Source organism: Strongylocentrotus purpuratus, unplaced genomic scaffold (assembly GCF_000002235.5).
Source record: "Strongylocentrotus purpuratus isolate Spur 01 unplaced genomic scaffold, Spur_5.0 spur5_scaffold_18, whole genome shotgun sequence".
In the NCBI taxonomy this organism is placed as follows: Eukaryota; Metazoa; Echinodermata; class Echinoidea; order Camarodonta; family Strongylocentrotidae; genus Strongylocentrotus; species Strongylocentrotus purpuratus.
In genome coordinates this window covers 6,458,252-6,478,591 of record NW_022145603.1, presented here as the reverse complement: position 1 = coordinate 6,478,591, position 20,340 = coordinate 6,458,252, and the positions used below count along the sequence as shown (strand labels likewise).

Sequence of the window (20,340 nt, the reverse complement as noted above, 5' to 3'; positions counted from 1 at the left end):
CCAATGCGCATTCATGTATCAATCGCGGTATCGACTTTCCCAAGTTCTCTATACGTATTGCACGCTGTCCCACTTACCCCTACATGTTGGGGTAAGTGGGACAATGTAGTGGCCCTGAATAAACCGTCACCCTGACCTTGATTATGAAGATTATTTATCCAAAAGCTTGTCACAAATTTGTATCTATTTTAAGCTCTAATTAAGATGCTTGATTAATTATTTGAACGTTTGGTATTTTTATAAAATGCAATCAAAATCTTAAGTGTCCCACTTACCCCACTTTACCCTAATGGTTTTCCGCACGACTCTATAATGGAAGAAAATAAACAAATTTTATATACTCTATAACTGTAATAGGGTAAACTGGGGGAATATGGAGCCCTTAAGCACAAAATGAGAGTTTTGAACATGTAAAAAATATTCTTTTCACTTCTCTCTTTTACTGGTGGAAGAACTATTTATTCCTTACATAAAAACACATAAGTTAGAAAAAAAAACAATTGTCTTGTATAAATTAAAGACAACATAAACAAAAGTGTCACAGGATCCATATTACCCCAATGAACGGGGTAATATGGAGCCCACAAACAAATCTCCATATACCAAGATTTTATGAGCTGTTATAGTACAATTAATTTTGTCTCGCATACTATTTATGAATTTTCTTCAGTGACATGGGTTTTTTTTACTTTGATTCAATAATGTTATTCATGTAATAATAAATTATAATACTCCTGGTTGAAAAAAATTCCCCTCAATGCCAGGAAGGCATTATGTCACTGCAAAAACAAGATCAAAGTTTATGGTTGTGATTGCTAAATGTAATTTTGAATGGATTGTGTCCATTCATGTCTGGACATGTCATTAGGCATTATTAAACACCAATACATGGAATGAATCAAGATTAAGTGGCAGTTCCATACAGAAAAACATTAAAAAAACATGGCATTCATAGATCGTTTTTCTCGAAGCAAGCTTCTGCATGTGTGTCCCATGTGTGTACGTACGCTGTGGAATGTCAAGACATAATCCCATGCAAAAGCTGTTGATAAATCATTCACAAAATAAAACTGTAATATCTGAGGTATCAAAGTATTTACTGTTATGACTGTGGTGGTGGGGTATAGGGGGCAGAAATTAACCATGAGTATAGGCCTACATGTACATTGTACAAGAGGGAAACAAACTTGAAATCTTTAACATGTTGGTGATTTATATGGAAAGTTAAATGGGCCTGTCTTGTTATTGTTCATCCACACTACAACCACCTGGCCCCTTGATTAACATCATTAAAAGAAAAAGAGAAGCAATTAGTTAAGCTCTCTCAGTCAGAACAGTAATACTATACTTTAATAGAATATAATAGTTATAATGTTCATGATGATGAATGTATGCGATAAGGGCGGAATGAACGGACAATAAAGGGGAGAGAGGAGAGAAGAGGGAATTGCAGGGGTAGAAAGAGAGAGAGAGAGAGAGAGAGAGAGAGAGAGAGAGGGGATGAGAAATAATGGGGAAGAGAGGAGTGGAGGGGGAGTTATACATCGACAGTGAAAAAGATAGGCTATAGATAGCTATTGGCAGCAGTAGATAAATATGAATATTGTGATAAACAATGATAATATTATTAATAATAATAGTGGCTGCATATGCAACCCAAATGAATGCTCTGCACCTACAAAGTATCACTATTCCCCTGGATATAGGCAATCTGCCTTAGGCTAATTACCCACTGAAGATATTCACGGAATTATTTCCAACCCGGTCACAGGCCTATTCATGTTAAAAACTGATATTTCAAATGATGAATGGTAGTTGAATTAAATAAAGGTATAAAAGAATACAATCTGCAGATGAAAACAATGCATTTTAATATTAGTTTTGTATAAATAAGCTAAGTTTAAAGCATGAAAGTACAATAATCATATGTAACGGTCGGTGAGGGCGCTGTTTATCAGGGACGCAAATAATGAATTTTAAGCCAGAAATTTATTTAACATGCTTTCATGCTCTTGAAAGCGAAAGACTTACTGCATATTCATGTCAAGTTTAAGAGCAAACGGTGAAAACAATCGGAATTGAGAAGAACTTCAAATATTCAAAGCCAAAACTGACATAAAAACAGAAAAAAGTACCGCATTTCGGTGACATCGCCCCCCGCATCGCCCTCGATTTCTATCATCGTAATCGTCGCTCTCAGATGTGCTATCACCGGGAAAAGTTATTGCGTTATCTGGTATACTCTAGGCAAGTCAAACGTTAAACAAAAATCACAAAATTAGCACTTAAATGAGCGAGGGGACGTGTTATGTGTGATGGTGCAAGATACACAGTTCAACCTCCGGTAGTGACGTCACACATTGGGTGATTTTGTCGGGAAAATTAACCCACAGAATTCTGTGGGAAAACCCCGGTTAACCCGGCAGCAATTCATTTTCGTGAGGCCCAGGGTCCATCCTATCGACCTACGAGGTCAGTTGTTCCGGCGCTTTTCACTTGAATAAATCTTCCGGGCTCCCGGTCTATAATTACTCTCAAACGCCTTCTTCCATTTCCAAAACTTCTCCCTCAAACCTTCCATTTTCTCACTTATCAAAAATCATCAGCATAATATACAACATCTCGCTAACCAAACCTTCTCTTGCACTCTCCGCAACCACATCAATCACACAAAAAATATATATATATCAGGTTACTTCTATGTACCGGGCGGCACTCATTACACCCCCCCCCCCCGGTAATTCTGATGTCCTTTTAGGATTGATTTAGAAACCAGGCGCCACAGTACTCCCAAAATAATGGAAATGTACGACTGAGAGAACCTTATTATGAATACGTAGGGCCTACTCAGTCGTACATTACCATTGTATTGGGAATACTACGGTCAGTTTCAGTACAACCATTGAGTCGCAATGTATGGCAACCTATTTATTTTTTGTATTTATTTTGTTTCCTTGTTTTTTCAATAATGAAAATATTAACATTTTGTTTACATTAACAAAGCACATCACTGCAATATAGAAAAATCTGATCAGGCTAACCGTCTTGTATGTTTAATGTTCCAGGACATAATACAATTTACAACAAGAATTCTGTTTTGTGATATCACTAATTCAAATTTGTAATATCAAGAATTCAGTGTGAATTCCAACATTACTGCACATCACTGCAATGTAGACAAATCTGACTAGTTAGGTTAACAGTCTTGTATGTTTAATGTTCCAGAACATAATACAATTCACAACAAGAATTATGTTTTGTGATATCACAGATTCAATTTGTGATATCACTAATTCAAATTTGTAATTTCAATAATTCACTGTGAATTCCAACATTATTTTTGCGCAGAAATTCAACAATAACAATGTTATGACCTCATAGAAGGCACCAATCCTGCCCAAGCAGCAGGAAAAAGATGTTACTTAGGTGGTGTGATTCGGCATGGTTGCAAATTCAAATTACAAAGAGTCAACCCCCTAATCCAGTACGTGCTTCTCACCCTTTCTTAACTCAAGGCCCACTTTGCCACTTATTAATTTGACAGTAAAGCTGAACTCAAGCTGGTTCATTTTTATTCTAAAACAATGTTTTGGCCATCCTCATGGCCCACTGGTTGAGAAGCGCTGCTCAGTTTAACACTGGCGAAGATTCGAGCAGTGAACCTATTGTTCAGGGGGGGGGGGGGGGGTGATCTACTTGAATAGTGTGACGTCACATATCTACGCCCTGCCCGCTGCTCTAATCCATGCTGTTGAGTTTATTACCATAGCCCTCATATCTCAAGGTTTGTTCAGATATGGCGCAACAAACCCAAACAATTTTAATGTACAAGTCAATGGAATATAAGGCGACCAAAAAAAAAAAAAAAAAAATGTTGGCGAGGCAGGAGACAATTTGTTGCCGCCTGACTTCAAAAAGCTTTGGAACAAATAAATTCCTAAAAAGTAAATGCAAAATGATGTCATGAGTTTGTCTGCAAATTTTTTGACAAAGATCCCTTTTATTTGTGATTTAATTCAGGTTCATTAACATAAGTGTGGGGGTTTGTTGCGCTGTATCTATAAACACTTACAATACTGAAGGAATTTTACACATCCTATCCAACAAGCCCTAAAGGCCACCGCACACCTTACGACTGGTCTACGACTGGATTTTGAAAGAAATTATGATAGGATTAGATATAGAATGTTTAGAATGTAAATTCCTACTGATTGAGGTCCCGAATTGTCATGTCAATATCAATATAAAAATTGCAGGGTGTTATGGCCTTTTCAGTTGGAGAAAAGGCCCGATCGGCTGCGAATCGTAGCGACGTCACACAGGCACGACTGGCCACCAACTGGTAACTGGGAGATTTGGCCTTTTCTCTGTCTGAAATACTTCAAATACCATATATTTTCGATAATTATATTGATATAACCATTCTGGACCTCAGTCAGATACAAATTTTCAAATTGAAACTCAATTTCTCTTCAAATTGCAATTTCTTTCAAAATCCAGTCGTAGACCAGTCGTAAGGTGTGCGGTGGCCTTACTCCTAAAGCAACATATGAGACTCCACAGTAAAAATGTCACTTTTCGCTATTCCAGTTATTAATACAGGCATATCATTTCATTTGTCACAGTGTTTATTACAGACCCATGATTGTACTTGTGGACCTACACTGCTTACAACCAGGCCTGCTTACAACTTCCCAATTTTACTGTCTCAGAAACCTGCATCCAAAACTACGTGAAAATTTGCTGTCACACACCAAATTTCAATATCCATAGGATTGCTAAGTGTTCTATGAATGCACAAAAATACATTAATTGATGCAAACCACAATAATTTTCCAATTGAGTCACCAGTTTGATAATTTTCTTGGTGCTATGCAGTTATAAACAATTAAAAATATCTTGTTCTTCATGTAAGGAAAGATAGATAAATAAATAAAATCATAGCAGCAAGCCCAAATGACGATGCATTTACAGATACAGATATTCAAATTGAAGAAATTAACAAAAATATACGAAATAAGTAATATAATTAAATTGGTGTGTCATATAGAATATCAAAAAGATCTTTAAACAAGAGCACCGCAAGTCGGAGCATTATACGCCCGAAGTTTCACCTTTATGCACATCTACACATCAATATCATCCAACCATGCAAGTTTGAGGAAATTTCATTACAAAGTAAATGAGTTATCCACACAAGAATTTTTCAATATTTTTTTAGTAAAATGTGGTTACCATGGCAATGCCTTGTCGTACCCAAGTTATATCACCTTTATGCACATCTACACATCAATATCATCCATCCATGCAAATTTGAAGAAATTTAATTAAAAAGTAAATGAGGAATTATCCGCACAAGAATTTTTCAATTTTTTAGTAAAATGTGGTTACCATGGCAACGCCTTGGCGTACCCAAGTTATATCATCTTTACGCACATCTACACATCAATATCATCCATCCATGCAAGTTTGAAGAAATTTCGTTAAACAATGAATGAGGAGTTATCTACACAAGAATTGGCTAACGGACGGACGGACGGACGTCATACCATAATACGACCCTTCGGCGTATAAAAAGTGTATGTGAAATAATGGTTTATTGGTGTGCTGTTGTAGCACTTACAGTATGTATGTTTTGGACAGTAAAATTACTCAATATTTTAGTTTCAATAAACCAATGATCGTTTTCTTTAAATTGCGTATATTGCATCAGAAATTTATTAACACCATGTATAGTGAATCAAAACATAAACATACACAGTGTAACAACAAAAGTGATAATGAGCATGCATTGGTGTATCCTATACACTGTGAGTAAAAAAAAAGGAACCTAACTTTAGTAGCTTCTTATAAAAATATTATAACATATGAAACCTTGAGATGTATCTAATTGTAAAGAATAACCTTCACTCTGTCTACCGATACCTCATTTATGATGTTTCTGTCACGGATGACTGAGCACTAAGATTTTCAATTTTTGGGGGGTCAAAATCGCCTTGTACCAAGTTTGACCTTAAGCAATGGGTGTGTGTCAAAGGCTTCTAATCACATGTTACTTTGTCTGAAATCGTTTTTAAATGATAAAATATGTTTTGTGTTTCAATTATTCAGAGTTAAGTGATTTTAAGTATCTAGACTTTCACAGGGATTTTATTTTAGGTTTCATTGGCTGTGGATGCACTTTGAACTGCCTACAAACCTCTTATCTTAGAATGTTATCTTGCCACAAAACCATCTGTTTATTGGTCGATTGCACCAACTTAGCTGAATAAGTTATCTAGCTCACAATCTACATTAAATTAATAGTTAACTAACCTAAAAGACTAAAAAAATACAAGGAAGGCCTGTTTAGAACACATATGCTAGTGTTTTGAACTGTGTTTTTACTTCATTTGAAAGAAAGCTTCTTCACTACCAACATTCTGAAGCTGACACACTCAATAAAGAAACTCTTACATACGAGGAATGTTGAGGAAACCAAGATTGTGTCTTAATGACAACAAAGATATCTTAAATATTGCTTGTAATAAGGATATTCTTTCATTTAAAGTTCAAATCAACACCTTTTCTAGTCAAATACACAAAATCAATTTAAAAAGCTTAGCCATTATTTCAAGACTCCAATAACAAATCCATAGTAGCTTTTGACGCACACGTATTGCTTAAGCCCAAACTTGATACAAGGCGATTTTGACAAAGCTTTTTGAAACTCCTGGTGCTCAGTCATCCGTGGCAGGAAAAGTATGAATAAGGTATCAGTAGACAGTAAAGTTACTCTTTACAATGAAATAAATTGCAAGGTTCCATATATGTTATAATATTATCATAAGAAGCTACCGAAGTTGGGTTTCCTTCTTTTTTTTACTCACACTGTATAGGAGAATTAAAAAACAATGTGTGAAGAAGTGGGTAATGGAAGTGCTGTTAAAACATACAGTAGGTATGTTTGATTACATGGAAAAGCTGTTATTTTAAATACGTATATTAATACATATTTTGAGTGGCACTATGCATAGTGGATTGAAACATAAACATAAATAATCGAATGGATAAATCAATATACATGTATAAATCATTAATATTAGTTATGATCATTATATTGGTGTGCCCTATTAAAAACAGATGATTTTAAAAAAATTGTAATTTTCACCTGTAGCAAGTGGATAAAATTTGGTAATTGGGCATGTTTTGTGACATCATTCTTACATCATACAATGGAAAGGGGGGGGGGGCATACCGAAACTATGTACTGGCAAACATATCAGGGCTTATACCTTTCAAGGGCCTCCTCCCCTCTTGGTACACATCAATACTAAAATGTTTTGGTCAGACCGGAGTTAGCCTGAATTCATGATAAATACTCTTGCAGTGCTAAAACACAACAGACAATGTATGTATACATAAATTTGAAGAACATACTGAAAGATCAATCTAAAATGCCAGCAAACTCCAAATCACTCATTGGGAGTTGAAAACGCTTCAATTTCATATGTGAAGACCCTATGGAGGTATACATGTAGGGGCAGCTAAAGAGACACACAGGCATATATAGTTAGAAAAAAAAACGAGAAATTAATGAAAAGGAGAGAGATGGTTACGCTTAATACTAGGGCCTATTCCTATTGGGCCTAAACTCATTAAAATTATAGTCTACTACATGAAGGAAAGAGAAGAAATGCCAAGAATCTGAGACTTCCCATAACATGACTCTTCTGCAACAGAAAATATCAATCAGTTTGAGGGCTAGTAGTGTAAGCTATATTGTGTGTATACCATAAGCCCGCCCGTGCGCACGGTGCGGTGCATCAGCGCCAAGGGTTACAACATGGTGCCTGTTATCAAGTTGGCCAAACTCTGTGTATAAAGGGCTCTGGAGTGCACTGACAGAAAGTTCTTATGTGGGTGAAACAGGAAGAACACTGAATGACCGATTAAAAGAACACAAAAGGGCCCTCAGATTAAACAATCCAACCCACTCAGCAGTGGCCGGAACACGCCCTCAATACTGGACATAACATTCGCTGGGATGATACACAGATCATAGACTTTGAATCTTATTTCTGGCCAAGGAAGGTCAAAGAGTCTATCTAGATAAAAAGCATTAATCCAGCACTCAATAGGGACACTGGGTACGCATTGTCACCTATCTTCGCTCCAGTGATCGCCAAGACAGCAACTGTGTGACAAATCAGTTGACATGAGGAAGTCTGCAGGAGCAGACGAAAGCTCGCCCCAATCATTTTTAAGTTTGGTAGAAGCGAAATACTTGTATATCAAGAAATCGCTGTGTGTGGCAAACTAAAGAATGAAAAAGTTCACCCGGTGCATTAGAGAATAATTTCTACTGGTTGCTTTCCATTTTTTTTACCAAGCGATCTCTTTTTGATTTTTCATTCATGACCTTGCTTCTGATGACTTTGAAGTTTCTAATCTTGAAATCAGGATATGCTGCCAAGAACTGGTGAACCTCTCTCTTACCTACAAAAGAAAATGAAAGGGAAAACACATGAAAAAGCATTGAGCAATGTAAACAAAAATAACTAGATTTAAAAAAAACAGAGCGATGATGATGAAACAAAGTTTGATTTTTTGTCCTCTCTAAAGCACAAAATAATTATAATGTACTTCTTTTTTGTTCCAGCAATTTCTAGTCTGTGTATTTCAAAAATGAAACCACTGAAAATATTTCTTCTGGCTCTTCTTGAAATTACACACACAAGGCATGAAAGGCAGTTTGACCACCCTTTGACATTGGATATCCTTAACGATCCTTCTCACAGGCTTTTACCAAAGACTTGGGTCACGTCGCACTCGAAAACACCTGTGTTTTGGCTTGTGCAGCTAATTTTTTTGTAATGGTGTCTGCAATGGGCCAAACACGCTGGGAAAAAAATCTTAATTTAAATTATCAACTGCTCTTAACCATTTTTTTTATGGCTGTCTTCAAAGGGGGCCGTGCGAGGGGAAATTTGTTTTAAAAAGAAGTTAAAGTTGCGATTGTTTTGTTTTTGTCAATGATGAAAAGAAAGAAGACAAGAACTAAGGCTGACATAATACAGAACAAGGCGGTTCACGAACCACGAGTCTCGCCCGATTTCGTGGTCAATAGAACGTGGAAAATTTTACCCCCCAAAAAAGGATTTTAAACAATTAGCATTTTGAGCCCTAGATTCCTTTGACCCCATCCTCCTACAGATCTGCTTACATACATGTACAACTTGACACTCAAACTGCATATACATGTATGTATGCATTTGAATAAATTTGCATAAATTAACCTAATTAATGAATTTCAAAATTCTGTGTACAACTTTTCAACCCTGCACCTAGCCCTATGAGATAAAACAATCAGAATCAAAATCGGTCGAAAATGAGGGAGAAGAAGCATGTTTTGTGAATTATGAATAAATTTACATAAGCTATAATTACTGGAGTAAAATTTCAAAATTATGTGTACAAGTTTTGTGTAGCCAACGAAGCTCTACCAAATAAAACAATTATAATGAGAATTAGGTCAAGAAATGAAGAAGCATTTTTTGTGAATTTGAATAAATTTGCATAAATTAACATAATTAATGAATTTCAAAATTCTGTGTAGAAGTTTTGAACCCTGCACCTAGCCCTATGAGATAAAACAATCAGAATCAAAATCGGTCGAGAAATGAGGGAGAAGCATTTTTTGTGAATTATGAATAAATTTACATAAATTATGATATTTAATGAATGGAGTAAAATTTCACAATTCTGTGTACAAGTTTTGTGTAGCCATCTAAGCTCTATCAATTAAAACAATCAGATTCAAAATCGGTCAAGAAATGAAGGAGAAGAAGCATTTTTTGTGAATTTGAATAAATTTACGTAAATTAGCATAATTAATGAATTTCAAAATTCTGTGTAGAATTTTTGAACCCCGCACCTAGCCCTATGAGATAAAACAATCAGAATCAAAATCGGTCCAGAAATGAGGGAGAAGAAGCCTAATTTAACATTTTGTACACACACAGACACACAGACAGACAGACACACAGACACACGTACGGAGCCCGTTTCATAGTTTCAAAATGTGTAAAAAAATTGTGTATAAAGCCAATGAAAATTTGTCCAGGTTGTGACATCAAGGAGTTGCCAATTTAAGAGTATGACAATAAGTTGAAGTTGTACATGAAAAAGTTCATTGACCCTTGACTATAATGGACTTCAGAAAAGGATAATATTCTTTACATAACATTCATATGAAACTATAACACTACTGAGCTCTCCTACCTGAAGTTATGGAAGAAACCAAAACTTCAACATTTCCATAATGTCTGTACAGTACATACAGTATATGTACAGTATATATTGTGTATACAGGACACTGGCCTGAAACTTTAACCAAAACTTTAACTAAGTTTAAAAGATTATAAAATCCCTATTCCTTGACAAAACGCAGAGCATGGGGGTGCATATGAAAGAGGACACTCTACTGAATCATTTGAATTAGGTTTCAAGACAATTGGTCACAGGGTATTGGAATTATAGACATCTGAACTTAACCATGCAAACTTTAACCTGCAACAGACACTGGCCTGAAACTTTAATCAAAACTTAACCAAGTCTAAAAGGTTATAAAATCCCTATTCCTGGACGAAACACAGAGTATGGGGATGCATATACAAGAGAACACTCTACCAAATCATTTGAATCCAGTTTCAAGACCATTGGTTGCACGGTATTGGAATTCAAGCCATAGGAATTTGACCAATCAAACTTAAACCTGAAATGTTGACAACGCCGCCGTCGCCGCCGCCGGAAATAGTGACGCCTATGGTCTCGCTTCTGCTTCGCAGGCGAGACAAAAATTAAAGATTTTAAAGGATTTTCTAGACTGACATATGAAAATAAAATGAGGAATGAAACTTAAAGGTATTGCGCAGTGTTGGTAAAAGACGAAGGGGTAAAAAAATAGATTTCCTTCACTTTCTTATTTTTTGATACACTTATGAGGGTAGAACACAACTCCGTAAAAGTTCACTCTGAAATGCCTCCATTTTCGAGAAATCACATGTTTAGTGTTGATTTTTGGGATTTATCGGGTACCCGATGAATACGGCTAATTCGCTTGATGCTGAATATCTCACGGATAAAAGTGTTTCTGATCTTACAAATCACAGGTAAGGTTCTTTTTATGTTGATACATCTCAAAATAAAGAAAAGTTGGGAATTTTTGAAGGAGAACACTGTTTTTAAAGGGGAAAACAGATTTGTCTGGCCGGACAGATATCGTCGAATGTACTTGTCCTTTTACAGCTTCCAAGGCTATTTGAAGAAAATTGATAATCGATTTGGTCTTAGATCATCTAGATGCACCAAGAAAAACACATTTAATCAAAATCCGTGACCTTGGCCAACACTGTGTATTACTTTTAATAGGTTGGCAATTACTAGGAATGATGGAAATATAGAAAGAGAAGATAAATTATGGAAAACAAAGAAAAACTTATAAAAGAAAAAAGGAAAAGAGAGAAATCCAGACACAAAGAGTACTACAAGACGAATGGAAAATTGCAATGATTGAAGATAAACAAAAAAAGAAATATGCATTGCCAAAAGAAAGAGTGATGGGAAAACAAAGGAATACATCAAGAAAGGGACGATAAAATGAAGGACAACCAAGAAATTACATCAAGCAAGCATTTATGATGGGAAAACAAAGAAATACATCATCAAAATGAAGATGATGGATTGAAGGAAAAACAAATCACTCTATCCTCTTCCTTTCATCAATGTAATTCTTTATTTTTTCTCCAATCAGTGCAATTTTCCATTAGGCCTATAATATTCTCTGTGTCTGTAATTCTCTCTTTTATTTTTTCATCTTTAAGTTATTCTTTGTTTCCCAATTCGGCCAACTTGAAATTCCAATATGTATAGTGCTAACAACTTTCAAAAATGTATAACTTTCTTATTGTTTGTCCGATTTTGTTCAAACTTTCACCAATCTGCTTCTCTGAAATTTCTTTTTTGTTTTAGAACTTGCCATATGGGTTGGATTCCCCTTTAAATGACTGTAGACCACTATCCTTGATGTTGCAACCATATAGATATGCATTAGAGTCAAATAATTCTCTAAGGCTTTGCAGTTAAATGAAAACAAGATGGTTCTCGAACCACGAGTCTCGCCCGATTTCGTGGTCAATAAAACGTGGAAAATTTCACCCCCAAAAAAGGATTTTGAACAATTAGCATTTTGAGACCTAGATGCCTTCTAAAGACCCCATCCTCCTACAGATCTGCTTACATACATGTACAACTTGACACTCAAACTGCATATATATGCATATTCATGCGCATGTACATGTAAATGCATGCAAGTACATTGCATATATATGCACATGTATGCATATTTATGCATAATTATGCATAAAGTTGTATGTAAGCATATCTGTATGCACCATATATGTTCCTATACCCAAGGGTCATTAATTACCACCAAGTTTGATCCAAATTGATGGCAGACTTTACAAATGAGCAATTAAAAGTTGTCCAGGTTGTGACATCAAGGAGTTGCCTATTTAAGAGTTTAATAAGTTAAAGTTGTACATGAAAATGCTGAAGTTCATTGACCCTTGACCTTTGACCTTTAACAGTGGTTACCTCACAGTCTTAACTGCAGACTGCAAAAGGGTAACCATCCTACAAAACATTGTCACCAGTAAATAATCCTAGTTGAAGTTGTACATGAAAATGCAAACATTATGCAAAGTTCATTGACCTTTGACCTTTAACTCTAATGGACTTCAGAAAAGGGTAATATTGTTTACACATAACATTCATATGAAACTATAACACTACTGAAATTTCCTACCTGAAGTTATGGAAGAAACCAAAACTTCAACATTTCCATAATGTCTGTCCAGTACATACAGTACACAGTATATGTACAGTATGTATATTGTGTATACACGACACTCCTGAAACTTTAACCAAAACTTTAACTATGTTTAAAAGATTATAAAATTCCTATTCCTTGACAAAACGCAGAGCATGGGGGTGCATATGAAAGAAGACACTCTACTGAATCATTTAAATTAGGTTTCAAGACAATTGGTCACACGGTATTGAAATTATAGACATCTGAACTTAACCATGCAAACTTTAACCTGCAACAGACACTGGCCTGAAACTTTAACCAAAACTTAACCAAGTTTAAATGGTTATAAAATCCCTATTCCTGGACGAAACACAGAGTATGGGGATGGATATGAAAGAGAACACTCTACCGAATCATTTGAATCCAGTTTCAAGACCATTGGTGGCACGGTATTGGAATTCAAGCCATAGGAATTTGACCAAGCAAACTTTAACCTGAAATGTTGACAACGCCGCCGTCGCCGGAAATAGCGACGCCTATGTCCCGCATCTGCTTCGCAGGCGAGACAAAAATCAGGAACAAGAGGTCAAACTACTCATTTACATCATAAGCATTTTATGTTTTACAATTGCAAGGGTTCTAAGCTCTCCAGAAAAACAAAGAGCCCTGGGAAGTTTATGACATTCCTTCTACTTTATATCTCTTTTCACTTTAAAAAGTCCTTGCATGTACCCTTTTGTGAATAGCACGACACATACCAGGTAACTTCTTTCTCGTATCTCTTAGCAGGTACTGCTCGAAGTAGTTGCATACCAATTTTTTGGAGGAAGTTTCCCAGTGGGTGTACCCCCGACCTATAAAGAAAAGAGAAATAGAAAGAAAATCGATGAGGGAAATATAATTTATATCAGAGCAAAATATATATTTTTTGTTTTCAATATTTGCCAGCATCATAACCATGGCAGATCTGAAGTTCCCTATTACGAGGGTATCATAGATAAACGAACAATGCACCAGCCAAACGTCATTAGGGAGCTTCCAATTTGATACCAGACTGATAATTCGGGCCATGTGCACATGTATTGATTTTGTAAGGAATAAGTGCTCCAAATCCAAGACAAGTAAAGTGGCTAACAAACATTGCAGTTGGCAAAATAATGTTAGGTGTACTGCCAATTTTGAATCATCTGTCAAGACTACAAACAAAAAACAAAAAAGTGAATTGGTAAATAATGTTATGCATAATATGTGTCCTGCGTAAAGTGAAGATCTTTGGTTCCTTTTAAAAATAACATACATGTATGTACTAAGACATACCTGAATACGCAATATGGTCCTTTTCCTCCTCCTGCTTCGTCCCTTCTTCCTCCTGATTCATCCCTCCTTCCTCCTGATTCATCCCTCCTTCCTCCTCCTGATTCATCACTCCTTCCTCCTCCTGATTCATCACTCCTTCCTCCTCCTGATTCATCCCTCCTTCCTCCTCCTGATTCATCCCTCCTTCCTCCTCCTGATTCATCCCTCCTACAAACAAGTACAATAAGCATAGAAGCAAAAGATAAGGAGCAGCATGTAAGATGGGGTAAAGACAAGGTGAGAGAAAGCAGTGACAATGTATTAAACCTTCCAGGTACCCCCTTGATGCTTTGCGGAACAAGTCTGCATCGCGAAAACTCGCGGCGACGTTTCACGACTTTTTTCTTTTGGGTCTAGCGCATCTGTTTTGAACAACATTGCAACGCCCAGGTAGGTGGTTCTGAAGTTACACATAAGTTTATACATGCACGTTAACCAAAAATGGCTAAAAAGCATGATTTCATGCAGGATTTCAATACAAATTGTGCTTTCAGCCAAAACTCATAAATGTATGATTATTTTTGCTTCTAACGATTAAAATTAATTGATAACATGCTGTTTATGATCGCACAAGTGTAGCCGACAATTTTCATCGAAAAACAATAACAGACAAAAAGGTCAAAAACATAAGAAATTAATTTTGATATCATGTTTTTGAAGTATATTTGCTAAGAACACTAAAAAGAGTAACTATACCACAAATTAGTATATTTGGAACTTTATTTATTGATTAGGAGCAAAAAGTCTGATTCCATGCATAAATTACACATAAATTAGCATAATTAATAAACATTATTCTTCACAAAACGGATGACGTGCATTCCAATTCCTCGTCGCGATCGTGCAGTCGACGGCCCAGATCTCAAGGAGGCATGGAGCCCCCCCCCCGATATCATCTACCAAATTAGCCAGGCCTAATTCGGGTTAAGGGGAAATATAAAATTTCCCCCTAATTCGGGTTAGGGGGAAATATAATATTTTCCCCTAATTGGGTTAAGGGGAAATATAATATTTTCCCCTAAGTCGGATTAAGGGGAAATATAATATTTTCCCAAAGATGTACATGTACAGTATGTATGTGCATATATATATATACACATGTAAATACAGTTAAATTTGCATGCCTAAGTCAAATCCCTTGGGACCACAGAAATCTGAGAAATTCTACTTCTAAGAGGTAAACTAGACATGAATTCGTCACTTGAGATGAATTAGGTGATCCGCCATGATTTTAATAGATGACGCAGGAAGTTACGATGTAATTGAGAAAAAAAATTGCAACAAAAATAGCAGCAAAAATCTTGAATATGAAGTTTGGAAATGATTAAAGACTTAAGAGATGATTTTTTTTAGAATAATTCATTTGCCATAGGCTTTGTACACAAATTTTGAAGTGCAATATTTCAATAAATGATAAACGTCTGGAAATGAGAATAAACAAATATGAATGTCTTTAATAACCCAGTACAGCTCTGGAAACTTGGGCATGATTGGTAACGTTATGTATTTATTATGATTTTTTTTTGATAATTAACTTGTCATAGGCTTTGTACACAAACTTTAAAGTGCAATGTGTTAACAAATGATAAACGTTTTGAGACGATACTAACAAATATGAAAGAATTATTAAATGCAAAACTTATTTAAATTGCCCACCAAAAAACAAAAAAACAAAATCCTTCAGCGGATTCGAACCCGGGCCACAAAGACGAGAGTCGAGTGTCAACACCAATATACCACGGCGCTTCCACATAGACATAACACGTATATCTGAAAAAGTCTATGACCGATTCTGAATTCACACGTTAATTCGAATTTTTTCACCATGATCCCATAATCTAAATCAAAAATAACATTTCTCGTAGCGTACAGTCTCAGCTACAACATATCAAATTTTGGTATAAACAACTGAGAAAAGTAAAAAGAAAGACTATGCAAATTGTGACTTAGAAAAAAAAATCACCCTCCATAGACATAACACGTACATGTTGCAGATTCGGACTTTTCACCTTTAATCAAAAATTTGACCATGATCCCATCATGTAAATGAAAAATAAATGTCACGTTACTTGTAGATAACATTCTCAGCTACAACATATTGAAATTTGGGACAGTCAAAAGAACATTGTCAAATGTAATGTAAAAAATCAAAAATCAATTTTCTTACTTCAGATGGCAATATGATGATGTCACAACATCCGGTGACCCAAAATGATGCATGAAATGGAATCTACAACTCATGCCCTTTCAGAATATGAAATAAAAATGGAGGTCACATGGCATTCTGAAAAGTTACAGCGAATTCAAAATTTGCCTTTTTTTTACAATTTTTTCAATTTTTGGCATATTTTCGCGCGCGCGGATTTTGAGGTTTAGCGCGCGCATATTACGTTATTATAGGTCAAGAAGGACTGGAAATTAGTTAAAATTGTTGACAATAGTATTAGGAACCCAAAACATGTAAAAAAACGGCGTTTCCACGTTCCGTACGTGCTACACGCGAAAAAACGCGCGCGCAGACGCGCACGCGCTGAATTTTTTTAAATGCTCAAAATGGCCTGAAACGTATAGTAAACTCAAAATAAATTCATTTGGAGCATTTTTCAATTTTGACGCGCGTGCATGCGCGTAGGTTGAAGAGTTGAACCTTGACCTGAAGTTAATGTATGCCAAATTTGGTCAAAAAATAACGTTCCGTTAGGAAGATATGGTCAATAAGAAGATTTTACAAAATGGCGCCTAGATGACGTCACGGATGGGTGATCACAATGAAAACAGATGACCCGTCAAGATTTTATGATGGGACATGACTATGGGAAATTTCATGATGATTGACATTGCCGTTTTTGCATGAATTATGTCACAAAAAAGTGACCAGAAATAAATAATAATAAAAAGATTCTGACGAAATCAAGAGGTTCTCCGCCAATGAATGGCGGATCACCTAATAACACATATTTTGCACAATCTGGTCTAAACAATGCTTCCACGGGCGATTATTTGACGACTTACAGAAGGTCAACTAATACAAGGTTAACTGTAACCTTTATGCAATAATAAACTCACAGTTTGCCAATTTTTTTTTAATTGGTGGGGAAAAAGAGCTGCTCTCTGGTTCTTCATTCTTTTAAAGCTACAGTATTCCCAGGACCCAGAAATAGCTCCATCTCAGTCCTGAACTACCCATATTGTTCCCGTCAGCGCTCCCAGGATGCAACATTCTGATCTCGTAGTCTTATGATTTATGCTCGCTTGAATGATTGCAAATTTATTTGGCATCCTTTACATCCTTACAATAAATTCATTACCAAGTAACAAAGTGAGTATTATGTCTCTTCCAAACATCCCTGTTTTCCCAGGTCGAAAATCCCATAGAGACCAATAGAGACCATTAGAAAAATTCTATTGGTCTCTAATGGTTTCTGTTGGAGTCTATTGGTTTCTGTTGGACCCATAGAATTGAATCCAATAGAGACTATTCAAACCATCAGAAACCAAAAGAAACCAATAGCACCCATAGAAACCAATAGAAATAGAAACCAATAGGACCAATAGAAACCAATAGGACCAATAGAAACCAATAAGACAAATATAAACCAATAGGACCAATAGGACCAATAGGACCAATATAACCAATAAGACCAATAGAAACCAATAGAACCGAAAGGACCAATAGGACCAATAGGACCGATAGGACCAATAGAAAACCAATGAGACCAATAGAACCCAATGGGACCAATAGAAACCAATAGGTCCAATAGAAACCAATAGAAACCAACAGCTAAATCTATCTCATGCATATTCATGATTACTTTATACGTGTTCACAGAAAATTACATTTATCATAATTTGTCAAGCAACTTATGACAATGTACATCAATTTTATGATTTTTATTTTCTTTTGGCAACTAATGACTCATAGATTATTTGTTTAATCATGTTACAATTTCATTCACGTTTTAGCAATAGATATATTGATTATAATGATTACTATAAAACACTAACCAAGAAACAATTCATGTATGTTTATTATATAGAATAGTAGAAGCATTCAGTCAAAATAAAGGATAATCTAATACTCACTCCAAGTGATCTATGTGATGGAGTTGATGCAATTGAGATTAGAATATACTTTTTTTTGGTGGACAGTTGCTAAAATCGATTCTGATTGATCATTATTGATTTACCAATAGAAGCCATTGGACTATTGGTTTCAATAGGGAATTCGGAACATGGGAGCATTAGGAACCCATTGAAAGATCTCTTGGACCAACAGGAACCCATAGAAAATATCTAATGGACCAACAAAACCCATCATAGAAGAAAATATCTAATGGACCAAGAAACCCATAGAAGACATGGGTGGATGCTGGTCCAATAGAAGCTTTCTGTTGGTCCATCAGCATTTCTTCTGTGGGTTTGTGTTGGTCCAATAGATATTTTCTAATGGTTTTGTGGGTCCATCATTTCACTTTCCCTATTGAAACCATTAGACACCAATAGCTCTAATGGTTTCTGATGGTCCAATAGGATCGGATCCTAATGGAATTTCGACCTGGGTTCTGATACAAACCCCATTATAGGCTAATTTACTGAAATATATATCGTTGATCGTTGTGTAAAAAAGGCATAGGGTCCATTTATCAAAACTTACTCTTATGCACTGATTCCTATTGGGGTGCTCTTTAGTTCTATGAGAATACTTTCCCTTTGATATGATAAACTAGATGGAACTTTGACTGCGCGCAGTCAAGAAAGATGCCTCCGTCATAGAGCAAGTTTACAAACCAAAACAGAAGAAATTTTTCAAATTCAAGTTTCTTGTAATCCATTAACAGGTTCTCAGAATATCGTGATTACAACCAATTTCTCATATACATATATGACCCTTTGATCTTTGATCTCATGACCCAAGAATCTACTCAGTTCATTGGAAGATAAGCAAGATACATACATGATCTAAGTTTGGCAGGAATCCATCAATCTGTTCAAATGATAATGCGATCACAAGCTATTTGCATACATAATGAGCCGCATGACCTTTGACCTTGACCTCATGACCCCAAATCTAATCAGTTCATCGGCTCTGCGAGTAACATACATGACCTAAGTTTGGCAGGAATCCAACAATCATTTCTTGAGATAACGCGATCACAAGCTGTTTTTGCATACATAATGAGCCCTGTGACCTTTGACCTCGTGACCCCCAAATCTAATCAGTTCATCGGCTCTGCAAGATACATACATGACCAAAGTTTGGCAGGAATCCATCAATCGGTTCTTGAGATAACGCGATCACGAGCTGTTTTTGCATACATAATGAGCCCTGTGACCTTTGACTTTGACCTCGTGACCCCAAAATCTAATCAGTTCATGGGCTCTGCAAGATACATACATGACCAAAGTTTGGCAGGAATCCATCAATCGGTTCTTGAGATAACGCGATCACGAGCTGTTTTTGCATACATAATGAGCCCTGTGACCTTTGAACTTTGACCTCGTGACCCCAAAATCTAATCAGTTCATGGGCTCTGCAAGATACATACATGACCAAAGTTTGGCAGGAATCCATCAATCGGTTCTTGAGATAACGCGATCACGAGCTGTTTTTGCATACATAATGAGCCCTGTGACCTTTGAACTTTGACCTCGTGACCCCAAAATCTAATCAGTTCATGGGCTCTGCAAGATACATACATGACCAAAGTTTGGCAGGAATCCATCAATCGGTTCTTGAGATAACGCGATCACGAGCTGTTTTTGCATATATAATGCGCCCTGTGACCTTTGACCTTTGACCTCGTGACCCCAAAATCTAATCAGTTCATCGGCCCTGCAAGATACATACATGACCAAAGTTTGGTAGGAATCCATTAATCGGTTCTCCAGATAACGCGATCACGAGAACGGGACGTACGGACGGGACGTACGTACGGACGTACGGACGTACGGACGTACGGACGGACGGACGCGGACAACCCGAAAACATAATGCCTCCGGCTACTTCGTAACGGAGGCATAAAAATATTGTTAAACATATGATGGTAAATAAAAACGCTCTGTACATACCAGGAGAGGACATCAATGGCTCTTCTTGGTCTCGTTCTTCTGATTCTATGATAAAAAATATA

The 20,340-nt window shown here is 36.3% G+C and overlaps 1 protein-coding gene across 1 annotated transcript in view; it reads right to left on the bottom strand.

Annotated features, from left to right (window-relative positions):
- Window positions 1–3,031: 3,031 nt before the first annotated feature.
- LOC115925389 overlaps window positions 3,032–20,340 on the bottom strand; it is a 38,162-nt gene continuing 20,853 nt past the window's right edge. The window contains exons 2-5 of the mRNA XM_030989107.1: window positions 20,279–20,323; window positions 14,171–14,236; window positions 13,612–13,707; window positions 3,032–8,478 (exon numbers count right to left, since the gene is read on the bottom strand). Coding sequence (XP_030844967.1) covers window positions 8,342–8,478; window positions 13,612–13,707; window positions 14,171–14,236; window positions 20,279–20,323 — 344 coding nt within the window. The 3' untranslated portion in view covers window positions 3,032–8,341. The remainder of the gene's footprint in view (window positions 8,479–13,611; window positions 13,708–14,170; window positions 14,237–20,278; window positions 20,324–20,340) is intronic.